The 26,315-nt window shown below is 38.6% G+C and overlaps 2 protein-coding genes and 3 non-coding genes across 6 annotated transcripts; 4 read left to right on the top strand and 1 right to left on the bottom strand.

The window, feature by feature from the left end:
* Positions 1 to 52: 52 nt before the first annotated feature.
* LOC146576457 (apoptosis regulator BAX-like) lies at positions 53 to 3,471 on the bottom strand. 2 transcript variants are annotated; one of them, XM_085271735.1, is made up of 6 exons: positions 3,311 to 3,471; positions 2,624 to 2,672; positions 1,953 to 2,111; positions 1,688 to 1,823; positions 1,475 to 1,579; positions 53 to 1,391 (listed from the first exon to the last, which is right to left on the bottom strand). In XM_085271735.1, the coding sequence occupies exons 1-6, from the start codon at positions 3,339 to 3,341 to the stop codon at positions 1,293 to 1,295; spliced, it is 579 nt and encodes a 192-aa protein (XP_085127861.1). In that variant the 5' UTR covers positions 3,342 to 3,471; the 3' UTR covers positions 53 to 1,292. The 2 variants fall into 2 exon arrangements, with proteins under 2 accessions (XP_085127861.1, XP_085127860.1); XM_085271734.1 differs by lacking the exon at positions 3,311 to 3,471 and having other exon boundaries at positions 2,624 to 2,727.
* A 64-nt stretch (positions 3,472 to 3,535) lies between these two features.
* rps11 (ribosomal protein S11) lies at positions 3,536 to 5,555 on the top strand. The gene is made up of 5 exons (XM_085271736.1): positions 3,536 to 3,688; positions 4,166 to 4,306; positions 4,533 to 4,608; positions 4,921 to 5,050; positions 5,333 to 5,555. The coding sequence occupies exons 1-5, from the start codon at positions 3,674 to 3,676 to the stop codon at positions 5,454 to 5,456; spliced, it is 486 nt and encodes a 161-aa protein (XP_085127862.1). The 5' UTR covers positions 3,536 to 3,673; the 3' UTR covers positions 5,457 to 5,555.
* Positions 4,373 to 4,456, top strand: LOC146576456 (small nucleolar RNA SNORD35). Its single transcript, XR_014892359.1, has one exon. It is a non-coding gene; the product is annotated as a small nucleolar RNA SNORD35 (small nucleolar RNA).
* Positions 4,736 to 4,819, top strand: LOC146576455 (small nucleolar RNA SNORD35). The gene has a single exon (XR_014892361.1). It is a non-coding gene; the product is annotated as a small nucleolar RNA SNORD35 (small nucleolar RNA).
* On the top strand, positions 5,128 to 5,212 carry LOC146576454 (small nucleolar RNA SNORD35). The gene has a single exon (XR_014892360.1). It is a non-coding gene; the product is annotated as a small nucleolar RNA SNORD35 (small nucleolar RNA).
* Positions 5,556 to 26,315: the final 20,760 nt, after the last annotated feature.

The raw sequence follows: 26,315 nt of genomic DNA, 5'->3' as shown, positions 1-26,315 counted from the left end.
ATCGTGGCAGCCCTAGTCAACATTCTGTGTGTGATTAAAGCACAGCTACAGATAATAGTTGAAAGATTTATTTTTAATATTACAGCATACAAAGTCACTGCAAAAAGATTTCAAGGGAGACTTGAAGGAAATTTTACTCTTACAAATATGATATAGAAAAGGTGAAAACTTGAGAATATCAAAATGATTTCAGAGTTAAAAAAGAAAACAAAAACCACCAAGGCACTGACAAACAAGAAGAACGTATAAAAAGACTTTTGCTGTTTAGACAAAGTCGCATTTTGAATAACTCACGTACAAAATACAGTACTTTGAATATGTGTAAAGTGAGGTAAGAATCTGTGAGCAATCCATTGCTTTCTGTGTCTGCAGCGTCAAACCTTCAGTAGACCAAAAGAACACCGAGAAGTAACAGAATTATTGAGTGTCACGTTAAGGTCAGAATGCTGGTCAAAATGCCCCCAAACACCATATGATTGTATATTACACAAGATTGCAGTTCTTTTACTATCCTTTCAGAGAGATTATCTGACTGTTTTTTAACCATCTGATGATTCATGTTAAACGTAAACATAACTTTATATAGAAGAATTGGGTGCTGCACCTACTGGAAGAAGAGAAATGAACTGGGGGTTAATTAAACCCAAACTTTTATCAGAGTTCTCTTAGTATATACCGTTTTCTAAATATTTCCGCAAAAATATCTCTTTAACTCCATCGAATATGACCACCTTACACATTCAGTGCCAGCAGAACATTACAGATTTACACCAGTGAACACTCACAAATACATGAGAATGTGGATTGGCTAGCATACAGACAATGATGTAAAGGATGGAGAGAGTGGGAAGAGCAGAAAGGCAATTTCTGTGAAAAAAAAATAGCAAAAAACTAAACAAAACAAGGGAAACTCTTAATTTGATCAAAACATTTCTCATAATATCATTTAAGGTAGAAAACAGAATGCAGTGACTTGTGTACCAAGTAAAAAATAAATTAATTAAAATGCATTCCTTGTTCAAGTCTTGACAACCTCTCCCCATCCTTCAATTTTGTGCACGTAATCCTGCACAGCTTGCTTCCCCAGTGGCATAGGCATCTTGAGTGCAACAGCGCTATTAGTCCAACTCCCAATTCTTACATATGAATAAGAGGCAGAAATGAAGAACAATTAATTCGAGATAAGTTCTTCCTGTTGAGTGTATTTCTTTCTGCATTCTTCTTCCTCCTGTGCCATTTCCCTCAATTGTAATTCTTGCTGTCTTTCTCCTCTCTGCTCTTCATGCTGCCCCTCACATCTTGCGAATGACAAGAACAGTGGTAAGGACTCCTGCCAAGAAAACTCCGACCGTCTGCCATGTTGGTGTGCCAAAGTAGGAGCGAATACCCTCCTAAAAATGCCGAAAAGACAGGAAATTTAATATGGACACATAGATTATTGCTAATAAATTAGGTTTATTAGTTTGCTCCTTACCCAGCCACCTTGCTCCCTGATCCAGTTGATCACATGTTCCCGGAGATAGTCTATGGTCCAACTGATAATGGTTCTGATAATATCCGGAATCTGAGTTACAAGAGCCTGTAAAGGTGTAAAGAGAAGATCTTTAGATTTTTTTAATTCAATAATACATGCCTTACTTTTGTTATTTATTAATTTTAAAATACCAAACATAGCAGTTTCACGTACTTTGATAACGAGTCGGCATGCAAAGTAGAACAGTGCAACCACCCTGCCCCAGTTAAATATTCCATCTGAAAAGATCTCATAGGCCACTCTCATAAAAACCTCTCTTGTGGGACAAAGCGAAGAGTCATTTATCATTCTAGGGAAAAAGATTGAATAATGGTAAGCAAATAATTAAGTTATTACAGTTATAGTTGAACAAACTTGCATATCATAATACTCCACGCCTTTAAAGTTGCCTGAAGAGGCACACAGACAAGTTACCAACCTTTGGAGCTCTACATTTCCATCCAGCTCGTCTCCAATCTGCTGCAGGCACTGAGCAAGCTTCTTATGTTTTGGGTCAGTCAGCTGGCTTCCACCAAGCTGTTCTCTCGTCACTGCCTTATTGCCATCTCCTTGCCTCTGAACTCGCTCATAGATGAAACTATACAGCACAAATACACAACAGCAAGCCATCTTACACTTTCTCTAGTTCAACAGCAAGAAACCAAAGTGAAGGGGTTAAGATGACCTGGTTACCTAAGCTGGTTGTCATCATTGGACCTTGGCACATTAGCACTTTCAAAATGGACTGTTACTTATATATAGCACTTTACTACTCTCTTTGAGCGTTGAATGTGTTTTCTTACAACAAACCTCGTTCACATATGATACATATTTTCTCTGTGCCAAAGCACTTTTAACCCAACGTTAGGACACTAGCACTCTGACGGATGTGTCAAGGTCAACATGAGATTCACTATTTATGTTGACATACAACCTAGAAGATCAAACAAATAGCCTTGCAATTGGTAGGTGATCAGCTCTTCCTTCTGAAACAAGTCAACAAAGGCACTCAAACTCCTTACACCTAACCCCTTATATCAAGTTGATTTCCTTCACAAAAATGATATATTCCACATATAACTGCTACCCAAGAGTGTAGTGTGTACTCACTCCTGTAACAAAATAGTTCCGACTTCCAGTATCTGATCTCCGGAATTCCCTGAAAGACAAAGGTAGACACTCATTAGATGACTCAAATGCTGATAAATAAGCATTGCGCCAAATTATTATGAGATCACTTTAGATGACAGAAAAATTATACGTCAATTCTCAGTTTCATCGTAGGTATTTTTTTCGTAACAATTAGTTTAAACACGTTTTTAAAACTATTGTTTTTGTAAATTATTTATATCTCCTGTTCAACTCAACTCTAGACACCTGTTTGTCCGTAACATATACAAAGGCAATACATCAAATCTGGTGTTAGTTATTTAGTTGATAGTATTAATTTAAGTTAATTCGCGTTCAACACTGTCGTAACTGAGGAAATTTGCCATTTTTTTTTAATGTCAAAAGGATGCCGTTTCCAAATGTGTACGTTTCGCTTTCGGTCAAACGCGTTTGCTTACTCTTTGTAACGCGAACATCTACACAACGCAGTGCTAACGAAAAGCTAACGTTTAGCTACTTTTGCTAAGCTAAGCCCTATCCATGTTAACGATACACTTAGCAAGCAATAAAGCGGCAAACTAAATGTTAACTGTTAAAGCGCCACATTATCTGTGTCTATCGGACTCCCACCGACACTGTCAGAGTCGAAATATATGTATTTTATTTGTTGACGATAGCTGCTACTACCTTGATCGCCTCCTCCTGGATGTGATGCCATCTTCTTTTCTGTTTGGGTCGTTTCTGGTTCCCGTGCAATCACGTGATAACAGTTATTTGTTCGTACCAGTGGGCGGCACTTGCCACCCTCACTTTTTCTCCCTCTAGTTTAATTTACAAATATACAAATAGAACTATAGGCAACAGAAATAGGGAAAAACTATAATGCCCCCTACCGCACGTAAAGTGGTACGATAACTCTGTAATTTTAGTCCAAAAAAAGTCTGTTAAATCTTTTTTTAGCCTCGCCTAAATGAACGTCATTTCCCGTACCTCGGTGTCTTCCGTCCGTCGCGCGCATACACAGGCCTCTTTACGACTCGGCTGGCAAAGATGGCGGATGCACAAGTATGTTCGGCAAAACGGCGTGGTGACTTTAAATCGACATATTTACACTTTAATAAACATTTTACTCATCTAGAATTAAGTATATGCCATTATAGTGTTCTTATATTTGTTCCTGAGTCACTTCAAACTACATTTACGCGCTTATAGTCAACATTTTTTGCTCCTCTGTACTCCCTCGTGCAGCGCTCAAGTAGCCGGAATGGTAGCCTGGTTAGCTTAGCGTGCTATTACTTACCATTCCCTATTAATACGGCTTCTACTCTTTGCATGATGTGCGTGTTAAGTCTTAGCTTTTAGGCACGTCTTCTGTAACTTGTTAGGCTGCATGTCATATTAACCAAAAGTGAACATAGGTTTAGTGAGAGGAAGTAAGTCTTAAGTCGACTAACGAGCGGCGGCGTGTGAGAGAAATGCGTGGTGAAGGTGATGTGATTTCTATTTCAAAGCTTTAACTCGCTGATCTGTATTTCTGACCAGACCGAGAGATCCTATCAGAAGCAGCCTACCATCTTCCAGAACAAAAAGCGTGTTCTGATCACAGATGGTGGCAAGGAGACCAAGGAAAAGCTTCCTCGCTACCACAAGAGTGTTGGGCTGGGCTTCAAAACACCAAGAGAGGTAAATGAATCATTTCAAGGCATTTTTCAAACGTTTAAATACATTTAAAACTATTTGGTTGTAAGCTGCAGATGATGTTTTTCTCACGATGGTCTTCCAAGCCTGCAAGGTTCTGACGACAATGCCTTTTGGCAACACTGATGCAAACTTGTGATTATGATTTCATGTTAGATTTGATAGTCTTATCACTTATTCATATACAGTAACATGTTTGTTTTTTCTCCAGGCTATTGAAGGCACCTACATTGACAAGAAATGCCCCTTCACTGGAAATGTTTCCATCCGTGGCCGTATTCTCTCTGGTCAGTTGAATGTCTCGTAGCACAGACAAGTGTTTTTACAGACGTCCTAAACTTAACTTTATTTTAAATGAAACCAGAACAGTGTAATTTACTAGAAACCACATGTCTTCCTTTTTTGTCACTGTCCTGCAAATGATGCTTATCTCACGATGGTCTTCCAAGCCCTTTGGGTTCTGACGACAATGCCTAATGGCAACACTGATGTAGTCTAGTGACAAAAGTTCTAAGAGCAGTTTTCTAAATCTATCCAGTGCCATTTTATGACTAGAGAAAGTGGTATAACACAAAATGCTGTCCATTGTCTGTCTGAAGGTGTGGTGACCAAAATGAAGATGCAGAGGACCATTGTCATCAGACGTGACTACCTGCATTACATCCGCAAGTACAACCGCTTTGAGAAGAGGCACAAGAACCTCTCGGTCCATCTGTCACCTTGCTTTAGGTATAGCACCTCACATTATGTTTTGTTAAATAACCCTTTAGTTAATAACTGTGTTCCTTCAAAGCCTCTTATTTTGCTGCATATGATGTTTTTTCTCACGATGGTCTTCCAAGCTCAGGAAGCTCTGACGACACTGCCTTTGGCAAAAACTGATGCAGCTTTGCTTCAGTATGACAACATTTTCTGTCAACTTATTTTTGGACATGCATACCCATATTAAATTCCCCTTTGCACTGTTTTTTTTTTTTTTTTTTTTTTCTTTGTTTGTTTTGTCTTCCGCAGAGACGTCACAGTTGGAGACATTGTGACTGTCGGGGAGTGCCGACCCCTCAGCAAGACAGTGAGATTTAACGTCCTCAAAGTGACAAAGGCCGCTGGAGCCAAGAAGCAGTTCCAGAAGTTTTAGATGTGACTTTGAACGAGATGTCTGCCGTCGGCTAATTTGTCTCATTTTGAAATAAAGAAAATCTTGGTTAAATTTTCCGGAGCAGACTGAAATATAAAACATTTTTGTGTGGATTTATTTCCAGTAGTTTGAGCATAATAAAGAGACGGCACTCTACGTATTAATGGTCACTGTAACAATATTATTGATGCATTTATGAAGTACTTGTATGAAAATTAAGTATTTTAATTTTGGGTACTCTGCTTCCTGGTCTAAAAGTCTATAAAATCTGGAATTGCAGTCATGATAAGGTACACTCTCTTTCAATTCTAAAATTTATCAGGGCACAAAAGTTCTGGTTCTAGAATTATTTAAATACAAGCCTGGATGAGCAGCAACAAATAACATACTGTGAGTGAACAAAAACAAAAGAAAAATGCAGAAGCAGTGAGTTAAAATACATCAAGATTCAACAGCGTGTTTCTAAACTGTTCACCTTTAAAAACAGCACAATGAACTGTAGTGACTGCATACAAAGACTATCAGTCTTTTTATTGGGTATGAGTTTGGGCTCACTTTCTTACTGCATTAGTGAGGGTTTCTCTGCACAGCATTTTAATTGTGTGGACTTTGCTAATACAACATCTTGATTCTTGTCTTTTTCAACTATTGTAAGTTTGTTGCTGTGCTTGGAATCATTATACTGTTGCATGACCAGGTTTGAACCAGGCTTTATTGGTCAAACAGATGGCTTCACGTTTGGCTCTACAAGATTTAAAGAGCATTGTTCCCAAGTCCGAGGAACAATTGCTCCCAGATTGTTAACAATTTATCTCCTCAACATTATTTTAACACCTGAATGCTGCAGCAAACTGCCAAGAGAGGGATATAAAATAGAAGTTCTTTCATTTTCTTTTATAGATGTTCTCACACTTGCTGCTTTCCCTATTGTTTCCCGTGTAAGCAATAAGGGTGGACTTGATTTTCACACACATTTTTTTTGAATTTTGAATTGAAATTTTTGAATTTTGATTCAAATTGTTGTCAGATTATTAATCGCATGGTGTAATATGTTTTGTAGTTCATCTGGACTATAGTTTGAGGTCATGTAAGCCCTGCTACAGAAAACATGTTTTACATCTTCATAAATTAAACCTTAGAAATGAAAGAGAGTGTACATTGTTTTTCTCAAAACTAGTAGACAAAATAATGCAAACAAGGTGAGGCTTTTGAAGTTGAGTAGATAAAGTTGAATCTATATTTTTATATTCAGTGCTTTAGTTCACTTACCAGCTTTATTGGTCTTTCTCAGGGTGGCTGCTCTACTGTTTTAATAAAATAAATCCCATAGATTGTCCCTACAAGGTACATTACTGCAGCTGGCAGGTGTTTCTAGTAGCCTACAAATGCTTTTAGTGATAAATTGTAAATAATTCTACCTTCAATAACTTGGATGTCCTAAGGCTGAAAGAGAGTTATTTCCTAACTGAAGACTAGTTCAAGCAGCTTGGCAATGATGGAACATTTAGCTTAATAAGTATGTTTTTTAATTAGCCTGTAAAAAGCATTAAATCCATGCAGTTGCTAGACATGGCACTAAAAGCACAAAAGAGATTATGAAATGACTACTGGACCAATGAGATGGAAGATGCAAATGGACCTCTTCAACCTCACTTTTCCACTTGAGAGTCTTGAGAGTCTAAAAAAACAATTAGTTTTGTGCACAAAAAACAAAAAACCCACATAGTGTCTCACTCAAACACTGGGTCATGCTGTAGCATGTATTCATAATTATTTTTTAAGCAATCAAAATGCATCAACCTGTTCCTAACCAATCTCCCTATTATCACCAGCAGGGGGCAACAGATAGCTGTTTGAATCTATTTACTCTTGAATCTAACATATGTGGTAAATGGATTAGCCACCAGATTTTGTCCGATTGCAATCATTCATGAAACAAATGACAATACTTGCTTTGTAAATAAAAATTATGTTAATATAATTTTTAATAATAAAATATAATAATAATAAGAAAACAATAGATAGAATATACTTTATTGATCTCACAAAATAGTACAATACAATAACTAAACAACAAAGTAAAAGTGGCAACAGTGGTAAAAAAAATAAAACAAAGAAAAGTACAAATGAATTATGAATATGCATAAAATATGCATTTTCATCTCTCACAGAAAGAAGAGTTATATAATAATATATAAAATAATATTGGATTACTGTTGAATAACATTAATGTCTATTTCAGTGATTCCAAAGGTGTGATTCAGGGCCTCCTGTTGGGCCATTAAGGTACTGCAGGTGGGCAGCAGCAATAACAGAAATTCAGTTTGAATTTAATCTGTATGTATGTACAATTAAACATAATGGTATTAGTTATACTTAAAAAACAAACAAACAAATCAAAACAAACCACAATGTAATTAAATGTAAAATTAATGCATGAATTAATAATGATAATAAATAAAATACATTACATTGATTTTTTTCAAATCATATCTCTTGGATATGGAAAATGACACTTGCATAATGCTGCAGCCACAATATGACCTCATTATTTTGTACTGTTAAGGCCCAAAGATGCTCAGTGTGTCTGAGATTCAGAGAAATACACAACAAGTGTGCTTCTCAGCTGATTCATTTGCATTTGTCCTTATTTCTGCTTGAGAAGCTGACAGCTCTTCTGTGTGGGAATCAGTCAGCCCCCCCACCCCCTTTACCGTCTGCTAGCTGAGTGCCGTGACAGAGGAGTCACTATTAACAGTACATGCTTTTTTCTCAGTGCTCTAGTGATTGTGGGACATATGGTGATGATGTGAAAAGGAGAAAGTGGTTAATGTGAGCTCAGCCATGTAAGTCATTTAATGATTAGCAGACTGAGCAGCTGTTCTTCTGAAGCTTTGCTATGGAAAAACAAATATTTCCCTCAATTACAGTTTTTACTTTTGTTTTTGCTGTAATAATAATAATGTAGCTCTCCACCCATGCTGCAGTGTTTACCTAAACAGCAGTGTCCCAGCTTCAAACCACAAATTGTCCTCTGTACCGGGGCTTTCCCAGCTCTTTCTCTCCTTCATTGCCGACACTACGGGAGGGTGGGAGGGCTTGCAGGATGTTCTCGGAATAACAGGCTCTCTCACAAGCAGACACCCCAGGGAGCATGATGGCCCTGAAGGACCCCCAGCCCACATGAGTGCAAGCATGCTCCCAAGGAGTGTTTGTCTGAGGGCAGAGGTCTGATCCCTTAAGAAGTCTGAGCAACCATAATAAACCAAAACTGACTGTCAAAACTGTGATGGATATGTACGGGTAGATAAGCCTGGCGATGTTGCTGTTGTTGTGCATAGATCCAGAAAGCTAAGATAAACTGTGCTAATCATTTAAGCTAAAGAGTTTTCAAAACTTCTGACGCACAAGATGCAGACATACATTTCTTTGTGCCATTGTTCTGTGTATTTTCTTCCACGCAAGTCTGATTGCTGAATTCAAAAACAGCAACAAAAAAAACCTGTATTGATTTGCATTTTCATCCTCACTTCTTGAAACACAAGCCCTGCAATTCAGGGCTCAGCTTTGAGATGGAGAAACCAGTCACGCTTCTGCTAAACTAATTTCAAGTTTCCATTTGGAGGCATCACAAAAAGTGAAGATAGATTCTGTGTAGAGTGGAATTTAGTAGAGCATCCATCACTGGTGGCTTACTCGGGCCCTCTGTGCATATGAAACAAATGTATTCTGTAAAAAGCCTATTTTTTTTTAGCACACTCATATAAAAGGGGTCTCAGCACGCTAATATCTGCAAACAGCAGTATTGCAACATGTTCTTCTGTTCAATAGTACTCTTTAAACATTGTTATCTATATATTTTCTGGCCATGACAGTGGACACACAGCCAGGTCACTTCACATTCCTCCAGTCTGCCAACATGTTTACCCAGAGTCATGGAGCATGCTTGCAGCCATGCTTACTTGTGTACCTAATGGTAGGGATGTTAACTTTAAGGGTCATCCCAGTGAGGGTAATCAAACAATCAAAACAGAGCCCTTCTGGTGAGCCAGCAGGAGGTTGCAAAGTCACCGAAGCTGGAGCCTGATCATGGGCTGTTTGGAGGCTGTTAACGGCATCAGACCTGATGGACTGAGCAGATGCAGAGACTGTTTTGTGTAATACAGAGTAGCCTGGGCTTTAACAGATAAAGTCTTTCACTCTGTGGTCTGTACTACAGACAAAATAACAGACTGCTCAACACAAAGGTAAGCTTGTTTCCTGAATCTCAAAAAATCACCTCTAAATTTAAGTCTACCCTATGAGGGATAAATGTATTATATTGCTACAGACTTTTTTCTTCTACTGCAATATAATACAGAACCATTAAACCCACCACTTCCCTGTGGCGGCCTGCTAGGGTGCACAACACAAACACTATAGACTCCACTACAGGTCAACATGGGGTCACCCTCCACATCTGGCCATTCCATTATATTTTTGAACGGACAAAAAGGGTCCAAAGGCGTATTATTATGACACGATTCTCGGCCACAAACAAAGTGCCATGTGGTCAGGCTGCACACTGCAGTCATATATATTAAATATGGGTTTGGATGGCCTTCAGTTAAAGCCAGTGAAAGTGGATATGGTGGCTAATAGGCATGTCAAGATCTATGTCTTTAAGGTTAAAGGTTCTGGTCACAGTTATCAGTGTCCGTTATCTACAGCAGCACCTTGAGCTTCTTAACTGATTTTAAGTGATCTAGCAGATGTGGCTGCTGCTCTTCACTTGCAGACTCATCAGTTTGTGGGTGCTTTTGTAAAAACATGCTTTTATTAACCTTATGATTCCTGTTTGCATGTGAGTGAACGTTCGCTGAAGGGCAAAATTCGAACACTTCAAAGAGTATCTGTTACAAAACGCTGATTGATAACTGCTCACCTGGTCTGTCTGGTAAGTCGAGAGCCATGCAGCTACACTGCAGATTTACACGACATCTACTAATTCAATATTCTCGGCGTCCATGCCTGCCTGTCATACAAACTGCATGTTTGGCATGTGTGACTGCGGTGGGCATCTCCAATTTTACACCATGTCATCAGATCAAAAGGGCGGCTGGTGCTGGCGGGTCACAGGACAGGGTGTTGTGTGCAGCAGCAATTTTGGGTCATGTGTGAACCATCCAGCATGGCTGTCATCAGAGCAGCCCCGGGGTGTGCTCCTGCTGAGTGATGGCCTCACACTGGAGCCCTGATCAGGCAGAATCTGGATTACATATTAAACATGTGCTATTTTCAGATAAACCAGGTGATTTGTGTCCTCATGGAAGGTATATTCATTTGTACTCGAACAGGCATCTATTGCTAATGAATACAAACTACATAAATAACAGAATTACTACAGAAATACCAGAAGTTTTAGTCTTTTGTTTTGTTGAATTCTTTGAGTTCGTGTTTTGAGAAGGTAAATAAAGACCTGCACTGTAAAGTGTAACACTTCTCCCTATGAAGTGTAACAGGAGAAACTCAAAGGAACGCCCCTCAGCAACAGTTTGTGCTATTATTGAGCAGTTCCTGTGCAGTGAGAAGAATTCACCCTGGCAGATGGTGGGGCCGAGGCCCCCGAGGCCCCAGGCAATGCTACACCCTGGGACCCGGATACCTAATCATGCCCTGTTGAGCCTCTCACCTGCTGCTCCACTGCTCACAATGTTATCTCATCTCCCTGACCTATTGTGGCTCCCATTGGTGATAATGACAGTTAAGAGACCCACGCAGCGCTGGAGCAGGAGCTCGGTCTCCCCGGAGAGAGTCAGAATCATGGGAAACCTCAGAGTAATCGATCTCCCCATCCTGCCTCCTCTGGTGGATCTTATTTCTTATCTCGTATTGCAGCAAACTACTGTGGTGTCTGTGATTAAAGCACAGATTGTTTTGACTTTCACAGCCACTGTTTTTAGAGCGCAATCTTATTTTATTATTATTATTTTTAATAAATCAGCTGTCAGTGCCCCTCATACACTGTAGGAAATAGAATTATAACAATGTAATGTAAAATCCACAGTGGCATTTAATTTGCTCTTTGTCTCGTCTCATCAGTCTAAAGTCTAATTTCACAATAGACAGAAGAAATTCCACTTGCTTGCCATCTAGCTCAGAAAGTGTTCACAGACCATAGCTATGTGGCCTTGGGTAACCACAGTTAGTTGCATTTTAAAAATTCTGTTCGCGCAACCTACTTAACCAAACCACAGTATTGTGAAGATCTTTTTTGTTGTTGTTGTCCTCTTTATTTTTGTGCTTCACTATTTTCATTTTCACTTGGTCATTTATCATGAGAAAAAAACCCTCCTCTTCATGTGTGACCTCAGTTCCCACATCTCAGACAGACATGGTCACAGTGGCCCATTTTTCACTGGGCTCTGCCCAACTTAATTAGACTTTCATTACTTCAGTCTGAATGTGTACCTCATCAGTAAAAATGAAGATGGGAAAATGACCTGCTAGGTCAAAAATAATAAAAGGGGTATTTGTTAAGTAAGTTTGGCATTTTACTTTTTGTCAAATATAATCCACTTATACTTTGTAAGCAAGTTCTTTTCTCTGTGTTCAGAATGTATTTACATAACTGATCCTGGGGCACGGTTCCCACTGAAGTGAATGCATTTGCTTATACACAATGACTACATTAAGGAGACAATAGCTTCCAGTTGCACATACTGTACTGTCAATCCTATAGCTGCTGGTTTGTTTCTCTATATTTCTAACTTCCCCAACAGGTGTTTAACTCCAAATCCACAAGTTCCCCCAAATCTCACATGAAGTCATTTAAAAATAAATAAATAAAGTTTTTGTTGGACTTGATGCAGCCTTTTTTTTTTTTTGCTTTAATGGGAAATAGGACATTAGGTGACAGCCAATAGGTAGCTCCTGATCAAATGTAGTCAATTAACTGATCATCAGTTAATTGACTGGAAGTCCCAGCAAATTCATCTCAAGGTCAGACAGGTCAGGTCCTAAATTGTAAAAACCTAATATCTACATCCCAAATGTTACAAGCCTCAGTTAGCATGCAAAATTTTAAAATTTATGACATTACATTTAGAAAAGTGAACAAGTATGGCTTGTTTGGAAGGGTTGCCAAGAGAAAGGCTCTTGTCTTTAATGGAAGAACAGCTTAAGTAGCTTCTGAAGACTTGTCGAACAATGTCCTTTGGCGAGCATCACATCGCATTTGGTGGAAACGGAACACAGCAGATGAGCACACACACACCTCATACCAACCTTCAAGCAGGGATTTGGCTGTTAATCAAATGCACTTGATTGAGCAATAATCAGCAAGTGTGAGCAACTCAGAAGAAGAAGTTTGGCTGTTTGCTGATCTGGATCATTCAGGTGTGTTTAAACAGTACCGCAATTTTCCCAAACGTCCCAACAAATTCATCCCAAATAACAATGATAAGAAAAACTGCAAAAAAGAGAAGAAAACTACCAACTGGCAAGCAGGTTCTGTCGCTAATCAAATGCACTTGATTAATTGATTATCAACAAGTGTGAGCAGTTCTATGAAAGCAGACGTTTGGGCAGTTTACTGGTATGCAACATTCAGGGAATCGGGGCTTGTTTTACAGACCTGGGCACCTTGAAGTCATTGAGTCAACCATGAACTTGTCTGTAAAAGTATTCTAGACTCAAATGTGAGATCATCTGCCTGACAGCTAAAGCATGGCTGATACTGGGTTGTGCCATGGCCCTATTTACGTACAAATAATTCACAGAGTGCAAAAGTGCAATAAATGTTTACATTTTGGATGCAGATGATTGGATAAAGAACCAAATGATGTGTAAATTAATGTCCAGTTTCTTCTTAAATAATGATGAACTGACATCTCTTAAATTCTAAAGAAAATAACTAAATTTCAACATGATATCATCTTAAATCAGCAGAAATCTCTTCTGGCTTTTTGTTGGCTTATTAAAAAAATGTGTGGGCTACATATGACAGTTTTAAAAGCCTTTGTTTGGGGTCTAGTTGTGCTTGTGTGCTGCACACATTAAGGGAAGGAAGTGAAAGGGATTTCACAATGACCTGTTTCTTTATTATTTTCTCTATGAATGGAAAAAACAGTATCTTGTTTCTTTAGTAAATTACAGCTGAAAAGAGAACAAAAGAGATCAGATGGAAGGACCACACCCAATAACTCTCTGACTGATTTCAATTATGTTCCCTTTGTAGCAATACAATCTGTATCTAGTCAAGAGAAAGGAATGTATTCACATGGGATCTCCTACAAATTCGACCTCCTTAAGCATTAAAGGCCACTTAAATGCTGGTTATTTAGTGAGACCTGCTTAAAACGAATAAAATTTAACACGATGGCACATTTTCAATTTCAGTTTAAGAGCTTTGTGATTCATAGTTCAGGAAATCTGGAGGATATCTTGTGTCTTTCCACCTTGGCAGGATTCCTACTCTAAATCAACCATGCATATGTTATGTGTAATGTTAAAAATCTCACCATAATCATAAGATTATTAAAATATTTCACTCTGGATGAGGCTCAGATGTAGGCTGCAACTTTTCCACTGACAGAAAAAGGAGAACACACATGTTGACAGACCTCACAGATAGTTGGTTGAATTTCCTTCTTCATAACACAGTAGAAACTCCCCCAACAATTCTGCAATGTAACATCAAAGAAAAGTACTATCAAAATGACATTGTTGTGTTCAGTTTATGGGCGAGAGTTGTTGATGTAGGCTGGTACAATGAAAATAAATAACATTTGGCATGTCTTTGTTAGAGAAATGTTCTTACTCAGAGAGGTTTTATGTACAATCCAACAGAAGCCTGAAAACAAGAACCTTAAAAACCTATTCAAACCCTTTGTGACAAATGAATGCTAGCGCTTCAATGCAAAAAATGCATGACCTCCCACCCACCTCCCGTGTCCTCAGTGGTAGTTATGACCCCGACTGACATACTTCTTTTGCAGGCCAAGCACATGTTAGACCACCTTCCCGTGAAACAGAGGGGGTGTTTTCAATGCAAGACAAGCTGAAGTGACACGGCTGATAACCCTGTGCCATTGTGTGCCTGGCTGCCAGAACATCTCTGTTTCATTGCAGTGCGTAAAACATGTTGGAGATAACAGCCAATCCCAAACATTCCGCAACAGAAAAAACAAAGCCGTCATTTTTCTCTCACCAAATCTCGTTTCTTAAGATAGATTGCATCTGTAAGACCACCATAATTCAAAGAGAGGAAATCTGATCGTTTGTAATGTTTTGTCTCTTGGGACAAAGTGGCATTTTGTAACATGTATGAAAACATATTTGGTAAGAAGAGAGAGCAGATTGGTGTGTGTTTGTGTTTGGAGACTTATTAGGGCATAAGTTTTACATTTACGTCCAATAGTTGGTATAAAACCCTTTTTAGAAAATGCTTCAAGCTGCTTTATTTTGAGACATGAACCATATCGAATTGGCCCCAGTTGTGCATTTTATTAGCTAAACATGCAAATGTGTCTTAATTAAAAAGCCCTGGCTTTTAACATCAAGTCTATTTTTGTTATAAGCAAAATGCAGGAGCTAGGCCACACTTGTGGACAAAACTGTGGGAAGAAGGACTAATAGACTACTCTAGCACAAACAATCTTTTACACTTATATAAGTTGTTAACTATGCTTGTGTAATGGGTTAGTAGCCCAAAGCAGGTGCTACACAAAGAAGTAATCCAGACACTTTGACCAAAGAAACCTCGGTTCAAGAGCCTAGTTAATGGTATGGATCTTTATAACACTACTGCTTTAAAAATGAAGACTTCTCCGACTTTTTCCTATCCTGTTAAATTCCAAATGAAAACATTCTCAACATGTTACAATCAACAATTAGACACAACAGTAGTTGAGAGATTTGCTGTTTCATATTGTATTTGTGACAAGTGCATTTAGGCATATAAGTACAGGAATATGCATAACACAGCCTTGGCAGACCCATTAAAGGACATCATTGCAAGTACTGCTATGCTTGTGTGGAGAAATCGAGGGAAGGAAACAAAGAGTTTCTCGACAATCTGTTTCATTGTCAGTTTCTCTGATCAGCAGAGCAACAATAATCTTTTCTGCTTTAGCAACTTTCAGGTAAAGATAAAACAAGAGACATCAAATAGAAAAGGAAAAACACAGTCAATCACTGTCTGATTGACTTGAACTGTATTCACAGAATAAGCTTAATCTGCAAAGCAAAAGCATAATCAAGTAAAAGAAAATGGATGAACTCTGACTGACCTTATGAAAGGTCATACAATGGTCAGTGAGTTTTTGTCTGTCACTCTGTCTTTATCTATGAGGCTGTCAGCTCTTTAGCTATAAAAACAATTGATTTTGTAATTAAGAAGCTTTCAGATTCTTTTTTGTTGGCTAGAGTATTCCAATCAACTGATACTGAATTTAGATTTAACAATAAGCCTTCCCAACTTTCCAGACTCAGAGAATCACCATACCACTGGTCCGTAACCCTCAAATAGCAACAACAACATAATCACTTTGTTTGCTTTTCATTTAACATATGGAAAAAAGTGACTCATCTAATGGTACACTGAAAAATCAAAGCCCCAATGCATCCTCAAGAGGTGGCCCCAACATAAACAGCGATCTGTTGAGCAGCAGTGTAAACTTCCTTTTGCTTGCTCTGATGCACACACTTCCTGAGGGGATTGGGATCTACACCAGACTGAACCCCATTCTCCATAACGGGGTGGAAGTGTTCCAGCCAACCAGACAAATTCTTGCTTGCATCTCTGTCTGCATGTATCTGTATGCAAAACCTAAAAGACTGCATGTGAAAAAAAAGCAGACATAAGCTGTGGGGGCATTTGTATATTTTCAGGGCTTAAAACTAGAATTACCACCACCAGCCAGCTCAGAGCTGTTAGAGTTTACATGTCTCCACATACTGGATAAAAATGAGACTTTAAAGGAATTTAATGAAAAGTATTAAGTGTTTTTTTGTCTGCCCATAAACACAAAACACAAAGTTGTAGTCATAACAGTAAACAACGTTTCACAAATTAACACAGACACAATCTGACTTCTGTTCTTGAGTTATGGCACTTAGAAAGTTATTTTTGGATAAAATAACAACATCACAAGGAAGAACATCAACATGGTCTTAATATCAGCACTTTCTCATTTGATTTCATTACAAATTTGTCTAAAATGCTGTCATAATAAGCATAGGAATAGTTGAGCTTCAGTGACCTTTGACTACCAAATTCTAATCATTTCATGCCTGGTTCTAGGGGACTTTTGTACCAGCTCTGTATCTGTAAGTGTTCTTGATATGCAGTACTACTTTCAGAAGAATAAGATAGACCAGGGGTGGGCAATTCCAGGCCCTGAGGGCCGGTGTCCTTCAGGTTTTAGATCTCACCTTGGATCAACACACCTGAATCACATGATTACTTCATTACCAGGCCTCTGGAATACGTTGAGGAGCTAATTTAGCCATTTAAATCAGCTGTGTTGGTTCAAGGACACATCTAAAACCTGCAGGGACACCGGCCCTCGGGGCCTGGAATTGCCCACCCCTGAGATAGACAGATAAACAACTGGAAAAAACAAACAGTTGTTCTCAGTATGGAGGTCTAACAGTATCCAAAGGTGTAGTGCACACTGCCTGGTATTAAAGATGGGCTACCAGTATGGCTCTAAGGGATGATATTAACAACTGTTGAAGAGATAAACTCATCATCCCCAGTGGATACATAACTTGTGTATCAATCATGTAATTGTAACTGATCTTTGACCTTTTACCTGCTGCTATCGTCAGAATAAAATTTCCTCCAGCCTTAGTCGTGCTTTGTATTTGGTGCTAATTAGAAAATGAACTAAGATTGCTACTAAACATCAACATACCGATGCTATCACCATTACCTTATTGGCATGATGAACATATAGTAAGCATATAGTTAGGGCTGGACCGGGTGACCCTGAATCCTCTCTTAGTTATGCTGCAATAGGTGTAGGCTGCTGGGGGGTTCCCATGATGGATTGAGTATTTCTTCTCCAGTCATCTGCATTGAATCGTACTTGTTATAAATCCCGCCTCTCCCTGAGCCTGGCTCTGCCGGAGGTTTCTTCCTGTTAAAAGGGAGTTTTTCCTTCCCACTGTCGCCAAAGTGCTTGCTCATGGCGGGATCATATGATTGTTGGGGTTTTCTCTGTATGTATTATTGTAGGGTCAACCTTACAATATGAAGCGCCTTGAGGCGACTGTTGTTGTGATTTGGCACTGTATAAATAAAATTGAATTGATGTGATATTTCACTGTTGTTAATTCTCTTTCGTTAGTTCTAATTTTTACTTGAAATCAAATAACTATTTTTAACAGTGTCTCTTGAACTGTTTCATCACACTCATAGTTCAAATTAAAGCAGCCAATAAAACATCGGTTCATACCCTCATAGAGCAAGGGTGGCCAATTAATTTTCTCAACAGGCCACAAATAGGGCCTAGTTGTAACATCTAATCTTGCCAGTAGTGGTTTATAGAGTGATAAAATTAATACTGAACAGAACCGAGTTTAGCTTATTGATGTCCATCACAATAGTATCTCATAGATTCTCATGCAGCCCCTTAAGAAAATGAACTGCCTAACCCTGATGCAGAGTCACTGGTGACCAGTGGCATTTAAAACCCTCGTGCACACAGTTTTAAGCCTTAATAAATATTAAACTGGTTATCTATTAAAGTAAATCGGCTCCAGTACACTGTTTGTTATGATGGGATATATTCACTATAGAAACAAAAGTGATTTTTGTACCAGGCTTCAAACATTCTTCTTTTTTCTGCTGTAACTCTGACTCAGGCCTTTATAGAGCATACAGATTTTTCAACCCTGGAGTGTTATTGGAGGTGCAAATCATTTGGCCATATATGGTTCCCTGCTGATAAAAGAATAAGGAAGTGTAATTTTTGCCTCTTTGCTGTTCTTTTGCTTCATTGTTTAGCCTTGAAGGCTGCTGCAGCTCATTTCCCACAAAGTCTTGTGTTAAGATGATGTTCCTCAGATATAAATGATGTCAACACTACATGTTTTCTGAGAAACAAGTCTGTTAACTTAATTGTTATGATAAAGGTGGATTATCTAGCCGGTCCCACTAATTCAATGTGTTCTGCAGTTTATTTTTGATTTCCTACACCATGACTGGAGATTCATATCTCTGCTGGCAGTAGCCCAACTGCAACAAAATCACATCTATGAAGGTCCCCAACCTTGGCACTTTGAGAAACACTACAGCTAGTCCAAGAGGTCATAGCATTGCACTATGGAAGACACGACTGGGGTACAGTAGGTATGTGTAAGTTTGGACCTCCTGGGGGGAGTCCCACCCAGGAAGAATGGAGAGGAAACCGCACAGATGGAGGTCAGAGTTGGGTGGCTCACATCCTACTCAGTGTTTGTCCTGTTATTCTAATCTACGCCAACACACACACACACGTGGGATCCCGATTGGGGAATAAGGCTATAGGGAATCATCTCAAAAAGCCTTCTTTAAAGGCTCGGCAACATATGGAAAATTCTACAAACTGCAGAACTCTACACTACTACAACTCATGAACAAGAAAGCATGGAATGACACTTAGGAAACCGCAGGATTTTAAGAATTGTTGTAAAATGCGGTCTTTGGGGTGACCTTGCCGCAAAGTCGTGTAAAACCAATATAAAAGAGTATAATTAGAAAGAATACTGCTCTTAACTGTCATTTTTCATCTACGGAGGACTCTATATCCAACCTTAAGGCATGACTTGGCAAGTGTAAAGTCCTTAAAGCCTTTGAAGACTGTCCGACTGATGTATGGCATTTCAATATATGATATCCTTCTGTGATTATTTGCGTGGCCTGTATCATGTTTTTTCCAGGCTGTTGCTGAGTCCGGAGGCTAAAGCTGGCCGATGTCATGTTTTTCATGGCTGAAACACTGACACCATCCTCAGATGTTAAACGTATTGAGAGTAAAAGTAAACCCCTCACTACTGTGTGGGACAGGGAAAATACATTTATAATACTTATCATGCTATGTTTGTACCGATTTATTATCTGCTAAATACTAACACACCAATAAGCCTGATGCATTGTTGCATCCACAATTTTTTTTTTTGTAATATCACAAGAAAAGCTATTCCTGGATGGTATTTACAGCACACGACTACAAAGGCACAATCTCCATGTGCACCTTTCCTGAATATGTGACTATGTTCTCATTGTCTCATCAAAGGTCACACCGAGACACGTCAGGCAAACTCTGGCCAAGACCAACGAAGCAGCGGTAGTGACCTGGGAAATCGGGATCTTTCCGTCAATACTGCAGAGACAAAGAGATGTCAGGGGATGATGACCCTTTCCAGCTAATCAGAGGGAAGGTCTCCTCCCTCTACCTCTGCTCTGACAGTGAAGAGGTTTCCATGTTTGTGTTGGCTCGTGGACGCCTGGCGGTACATGTATCCTTTCTGGCACAAGTTGATGATACAGATACTTATCTTCTGTCTTTGCATGGAAGAGAGGAAGCCAGAGTTTCATCAATTAATCTTGTTTATCACTGCCTAAATTCTGAATCCCTGTAAATGTAATTATTCAGTTTCCTTTCACATAGTTTTTGCCCAAATTCCTGGACCACATAATCCACAGATAAAGTTATTGTAAACCACATCTTGAAAAACTAATTCAGGCTTAATTTCCATGTCCATTTTCTCGTCACCTCAAATGTATTTCAATTTTCAGTGACAGTGGGACATGACTGAATTTATAACAAACACTGGCTGTCAGTCAGTCAACCACTTTGGCCTAGATTAGAATATATTACTGGCAGCTGAATGGTTATGATGTTTTGTTGAGACATTTGAATCTTTAACAGATGTCCATTGTTGGAGTCCAGACCATACATCTCCTTTGTGCTTCTGATGTAATTTTTTAATGTTACTATTCCCCTTTCTTTAGTTGTTATGTACACACTGCAAATATAAAAAGAGTTAGCCCCACAGAAGACAAACATGGTTGATGAAATGCAGCTTTGGCTAGCAGAAAAATGGCTCCAAACTTGAAACTTGACCTAAATATTAAATTTTTTCAAACCACTGCCATCCATCCAACTCTTTCCTAATGAGTTTATGGCCCCAGCAGGTAGTTTCAAGTCTTATTTTGTAAAATAGAGTCCCTTTTAAAGTAAAAAAGAATAACAAAAACAGTAGAGTTAAATTTATCTCATGGCTGAGTAGCTGTTCGCCTGTGAGTCAGATGATGGGCCATGTTTCAAAACACCAAGAAACTAGTCAGCTTTAGACTTCACAACAGGCCTTCACTAACCTGTAGGTGACAATGAATCCATCCATTTTTCATATACAGGACATACACCATAATCTATTATATAATTATTTAAGTATATTATATAATTATTATATAATTTATTCCAAGATCAGCATAGTAAAACTCCCACCATTGTGAATAACTCTCGGCTCATATACCCATTGCCATGTTTTATGGCATTATTGAGTTAAAAAGGCTTGTAATGAATTTATTTCATGTTTTCTGAACAGAATAATTGACTTTTGAACCCTTTGATGCATCTGCTGATATTGTATAATATTTCTTTTATCCTCTGAGACTGTTCCTTTTGTTCTTCAACAGTAGCTTTATAGAGCGATGGCCCTTTTTCAGTCACTGTGGCCAAGCATTGGCTTAAGATGCATATCTAAGTGTGCTCTGACCTGTGCTTTCTTCATGCCGACTGAAATCCACAGTTTGTCCAGAGTCCTGACCCACTCCAGTCTATGCCGGGACCCTGGTGATGTTATACAAATGTCATGCATCACAGGACTGATAGCTCTTGCATTTGGCCTACGAGCACTGTTGCAGAAAAGGTCCTTTGTATGAAAACAGGGACCCCCTAGCCCAATGGTTTATTACATACAAGGTTTAGCAGGGGAAAAAATGCTGTAAGGTTTCTGCTGTCAATGCCATCTCAAAAAATGCTTCCGCTTAATTATTTGTAATGTCTGTTGTTTCCTCAAGCCATTTATAACTCAAGCTGGCTCTTTATTTGAGCGGCCTTTGAGAAGAACAAAGCTCTTGATGCTGCAGTATACTTTGTGGTTTCCTTATTTCAGCATTGCAAGACTTTTGAGATTTATAGTCAATGTTGCTTTGATGTTAAAGATTGATAAAAGTTGTAATTGTGTTTAACTCCCACAATAAATTGTCTTTAACAAGCTTTGGAGTAACATGCTATCATAATATGACATATAATCCTGTCCAATGATTTTAGCTGAAGAACAAAAAGTTCCCTTAAAGTTGCAATAAAGACATAATTAGCTTAGCCGGATCTTTGGGCTGCCTTTCACTCAGTTAAGCGAATGATTTATTGCCCATTTGGTGAGATAAGATGTTGAAGCCAGGATTTGATCAAAGACTTGATTCTTCTGTAGCCATCACCTCAAAGGAAATGACTTACAGTGAAGCCACAGTAAACTGTCAGAACGTCAAGGTCTGCTTTTTTATCTCTGCCTTTTCTACAGCACCCCGTGGCTTTGCAGTTCTCCCAGCTGAAACCATCTACAGACATTAAGGTTTCTTATTATAGTGACTGTTTATAGATAAAGATTTCATGTTTGTGTGGTGTACAGAAAAGTATGCAAGAAAATCACACGCACACAGTCACATACAGTACTTTTGAACTGTAAAAATTATTTTAAAAAATGGTGAATGATTTGAACAGTAAATAAAGATCCTCTCAGGCTGCTACAGCTTAAAAAAAAAAATTAAACAATATACCATCAGCAGTTTTGTTTTTATATCTGCTTGTTTTCACGGAGTCCTGCTTTCCTGTTTCACTGTCACTTCATATTTCTTTCATCTGCAAAATTACTCAAAAGTAAACCTGATCCTGCCTGTGGTTCTGAACCAAATTCTGCAGAATATCTGCAACCAGAAACAAAATAAAGCCTTGTTTTGCCAGAGATCCCAGAGCCTAAATTGCCATTTTATGTCCCAGACAACAGAAAGCTTAGTGATGCAAGCAAGCTGCCATGGAAACCATGGCTGCATGCTGTATTGGTTGTGTGAGATCCGCCCTTTTGCCCTGACCCTTTCCCTCAATGGTGGCACACTTTCCCTGGGGGATTTCACATACAACATCTGCCCTGTCCCCCCTCACTGAGCCACCCACTCCAAAAGCTGCAGAGCTTTTGGACAGGCCTTTCTCAATAAAGGCCATCCACACACACCTGCTGAGAGGGTTAGAGGTCATCATCCCAGCAAGGACATGACCTGCAGGGCTCCAGCCTTGGTCCCCCACACCACATAGCAGAGGAGAAAGAAGCACAGTTAAGAAAATTCATTCTTCTCATTTTCCTTCAAGCTATCACTGCAACAGATCAAAATAAAGCCTTTTTCCTAGAATGATCCTGGAGAACACAAGTTTTACTGATTTTTCTAACACATTGCATCAACCTCTGAAAACACTTTCCCTTTTCATGTTCCCAGGTTTTGGTGTCTGGCTGCTCCGTCATGTGACTGCTGTGGAGACAGAAGAAGAGGGAGTTCCCAGTGGCGTCTGTTCGGATTTCTGTGCTGCCTGCTGCCTCATCGGGGCCTAAAGGAATCACCCGGCCCTCATCAATCTGCTTCCACATTCCACAATAGCCGACAAAGAGACTCCACTCTCAGTGGCAGATGGCTTCGCCTCAGGCTAACCACGCCAAGCTGCCATTGTTTAGACCGAAGGGTTTGATGCAGGAACCTTTGTTCCTCCTCCTTCAGTGTCACAAAGGGTCCTAGGATGCTGAAGTTGAATTTAAACCTTCTAATTCTAGTAACACCAATAAAGTTTCCAATATTGAAAATATGCTTTAATATAAGGTATACAGCATGTTGCTATGAATAAGGAAGCTAAGTATGTATAAGATATAGTGGGTAAATAAAATGAAACACTAATGCTGTGACAAAAGGGTGCGATACCAAGGATTATCCTGATTCCCACAGGAATACAGGAGGTAAGCGTGGGCCCAGCAGGGAAACAGCAGCAAGCTCTCACAGCTTGCTATCGTACTAGAAGCCATGTTTTCTATTGTTATCTCCAACCAAAGCACTGAGTCAAAATAAGAGAGCCTTGTGAAACCACAAAATTTATTTTTTAAAAAGTGTGATAATGGCGTCAGAATCACAGATATCAGTAGTTTTATATTTTTTTATGAACCGTTAAAAACTACAATTCGATTATTTTTGCATACAGGGAGGTTTATGTGGTCCTTTTTGTCTCAGATGGTGCTGCTTTCAGCTCTTCTTTCCCACCATCACTAAGAACTCAGACCTTTGTTGTTCTTGATATTGTAAGCTCTTCTAATTTACTATTTAAACTAGTTCCTGACCTATATAAATAAAAAAAATAAAATGAAGTAAGATGGATTATTGCACTTTATTGTGTGCAAATACTTTACTGAGTCACTTTGTAGACATCTGTTGCATTTGCACTTTGCACTTTTATTATCTGTTTTTAAAGCTATGATGCCTTAATTTGCATTAGCAAAACATGCACAATTAAATATTTTAACTAGTTTCTATAGCTGTGCCCTTGTATAGTGATTTTTTAAAATTTGGTCCTGCATTTTGCTGGAAAAACATCAACATGCTGATTTTTTTAATCTAGCAATGAATTCTTCACCTGTACCTTAAAAGATTCGAATTCTGCCTATTTTACTGCATTTGTGCTAAAAGTCTGGTAAAGGACTCCCATTCCGCATAATAGATTCCAGTCAACATGGAAATCACATATTGAACATGTTAAAAAAAAAAGTTGGCTAAAAGTATTTATATCCTGGGTAATGTTAGATATATATTAGATTACAAGACAATGAGAATATTGACTAATATGAAACCATTATATTTATTACAGAAGAGAGTGCTTTGAATTATGCATAATGTTAAATATAGAGAACACACTAATAATTTGTTTACAAAATCGAAATTGTTAAAACTAGAAGACATAGTGAAATTACAGACTTTAACTATTATGTTTAGGGCGAAAAATAAAACACCACCTCTTAAGTTACAAAGTTTATTTGTATTGTGTTCAGAAAATGGGGACGGAAGAAGGAAGTTTTATTTTAAGCACCGGTTTGCTCGAACCACACAAAGGCAAATGTGTCCAACAGTCATAGGCATAAGAAACTGGAATTCTCTCAGTGATCATCTTAAGTGTTGTATAAATGTTTCTCAATTTAAAATCTGCTATTAGAGTAAAATGATAAACCAATATGAAGAAGTTGAAAAGAATAGAATTTAATTGTAGAAAAATGATCCTTTTAGTTTGATATTTAGTGGTATTGCTCATTGTTGAGTATATTGTTCTGTTTGCTTTGCTTTGTTTTGTTATGTGCAGAAAATTGTCATAGTGTAATTTTGGTTGCTTACTTGTATTATCACAGATAGGGGGCAGGTATCAATAAGAATTTATTCTTCTTCCTGCTCCTTTTCATGCATGGAAACAGTGTTACTTTAATTGAAAGGAATGTTGTGTATGGGAATGCATTACTGCTGCAACATGTGTGAAACAAAAAAATAAAAAAAATAAAAATAATAATAGATAATAATAAAGTAAACAATATCACAAAAAGAATTGCCATATTGATTCCCTGTGGCTCAGTGCAGCACCCCCTGGTTTAAAGTCACATTGATCCAAGGTCCAGGCATAGTTTTACACCCAGATAAAGTTACATGGTGGGTTTTTGTAGGATCTAATGCTGCCGTTCAGTTACAGACCCCGGCAACTATTTTATGGCCTTTTCTTTGTAGTGCTTTCTTCCTGAAAGTGGAGGGAAGTGAGGATTTCTTTATGATGTGGGATTCCTTGAACATGCTCACCAAAAGCTCACAGCACCTTTGACTGACTCCATTCAGCAATTAACATAAAGCTGCCTCTCCATTAGATAGTATGCAGCCCCAGCTCTCTGGGCTTTTTGTGGGGGAGAGGGCTACATTTAACACATCTGTTGTCTCCAGTGTCTGGGCAACCCACAGACAGGTCTGTCCACAGTGATCCTTTTATTTGGCTCTGAAAAGGCCTATAGGGGATCCTGATAGATGGCCTTCAAACCAATGAAAATGCAAAGCAGGGTATTGAGAAGAATAGGGAGCCACCACTCCAGTACAACCCAAGCCCCAAACCCCTAAACTTCCTTTAAAGGACTACTCTTAAACAGTCTGATGCTGAGCCTAATCATGTTAAAAAGAGAAGGCACGTCTAGGCATGTTTTATTTACTGAATTCAGCAAGCATTTTTTTTTATCCTCTTTACCATCTCAACAAACTTAAAGAAAACTATTTTACCAAATGAAGCACTGGTTCAAAATGGAAGTTTTTCTTGAAGCAAGACTTGGCAAAAATTAAGTTACTATCCATGTTTTATTTAAATTTGAGGCTACTTCCAGACAACATTGAAAAGAAAAGCTCCACTAAAGCATATCTTTAAACAAATGCTGGTTTTATTTGATTGTGTATTTTGTCTGATGCTATTTTATTTCACACGGTTCATACACAACAAACTTATTTCATCTGAGCAGTTTTTGTTTTTCACATCATAATTTTATTTTTTCCTTCTGATCCACAATTGCCACTGTTGTGTTGGCCCATTCTGCTTTTCATACCCTGCCAGTTTATCCATTTTATTGGAAAAACTGTGTCCTCAGGGCAGAATCCATGTAGACTTGAAAGAATTAGTCAGAAATAATTATCCTCTCGTGGTGTCCACAGCTGTCTGCTTGTTTATCTGCAAGTTACAACAATCCCAACCTTAGTCACTCAGTACTTCTGGAAGAGCATTT

This window comes from Mchenga conophoros, linkage group LG4 (assembly GCF_057382185.1).
Source record: "Mchenga conophoros isolate Kocher_MC1m ecotype Shallow Benthic linkage group LG4, M_conophoros_male_GT1.1, whole genome shotgun sequence".
Classification (NCBI taxonomy): Eukaryota; Metazoa; Chordata; class Actinopteri; order Cichliformes; family Cichlidae; genus Mchenga; species Mchenga conophoros.
This window is presented reverse-complemented; position numbering and strand designations above follow the sequence as displayed.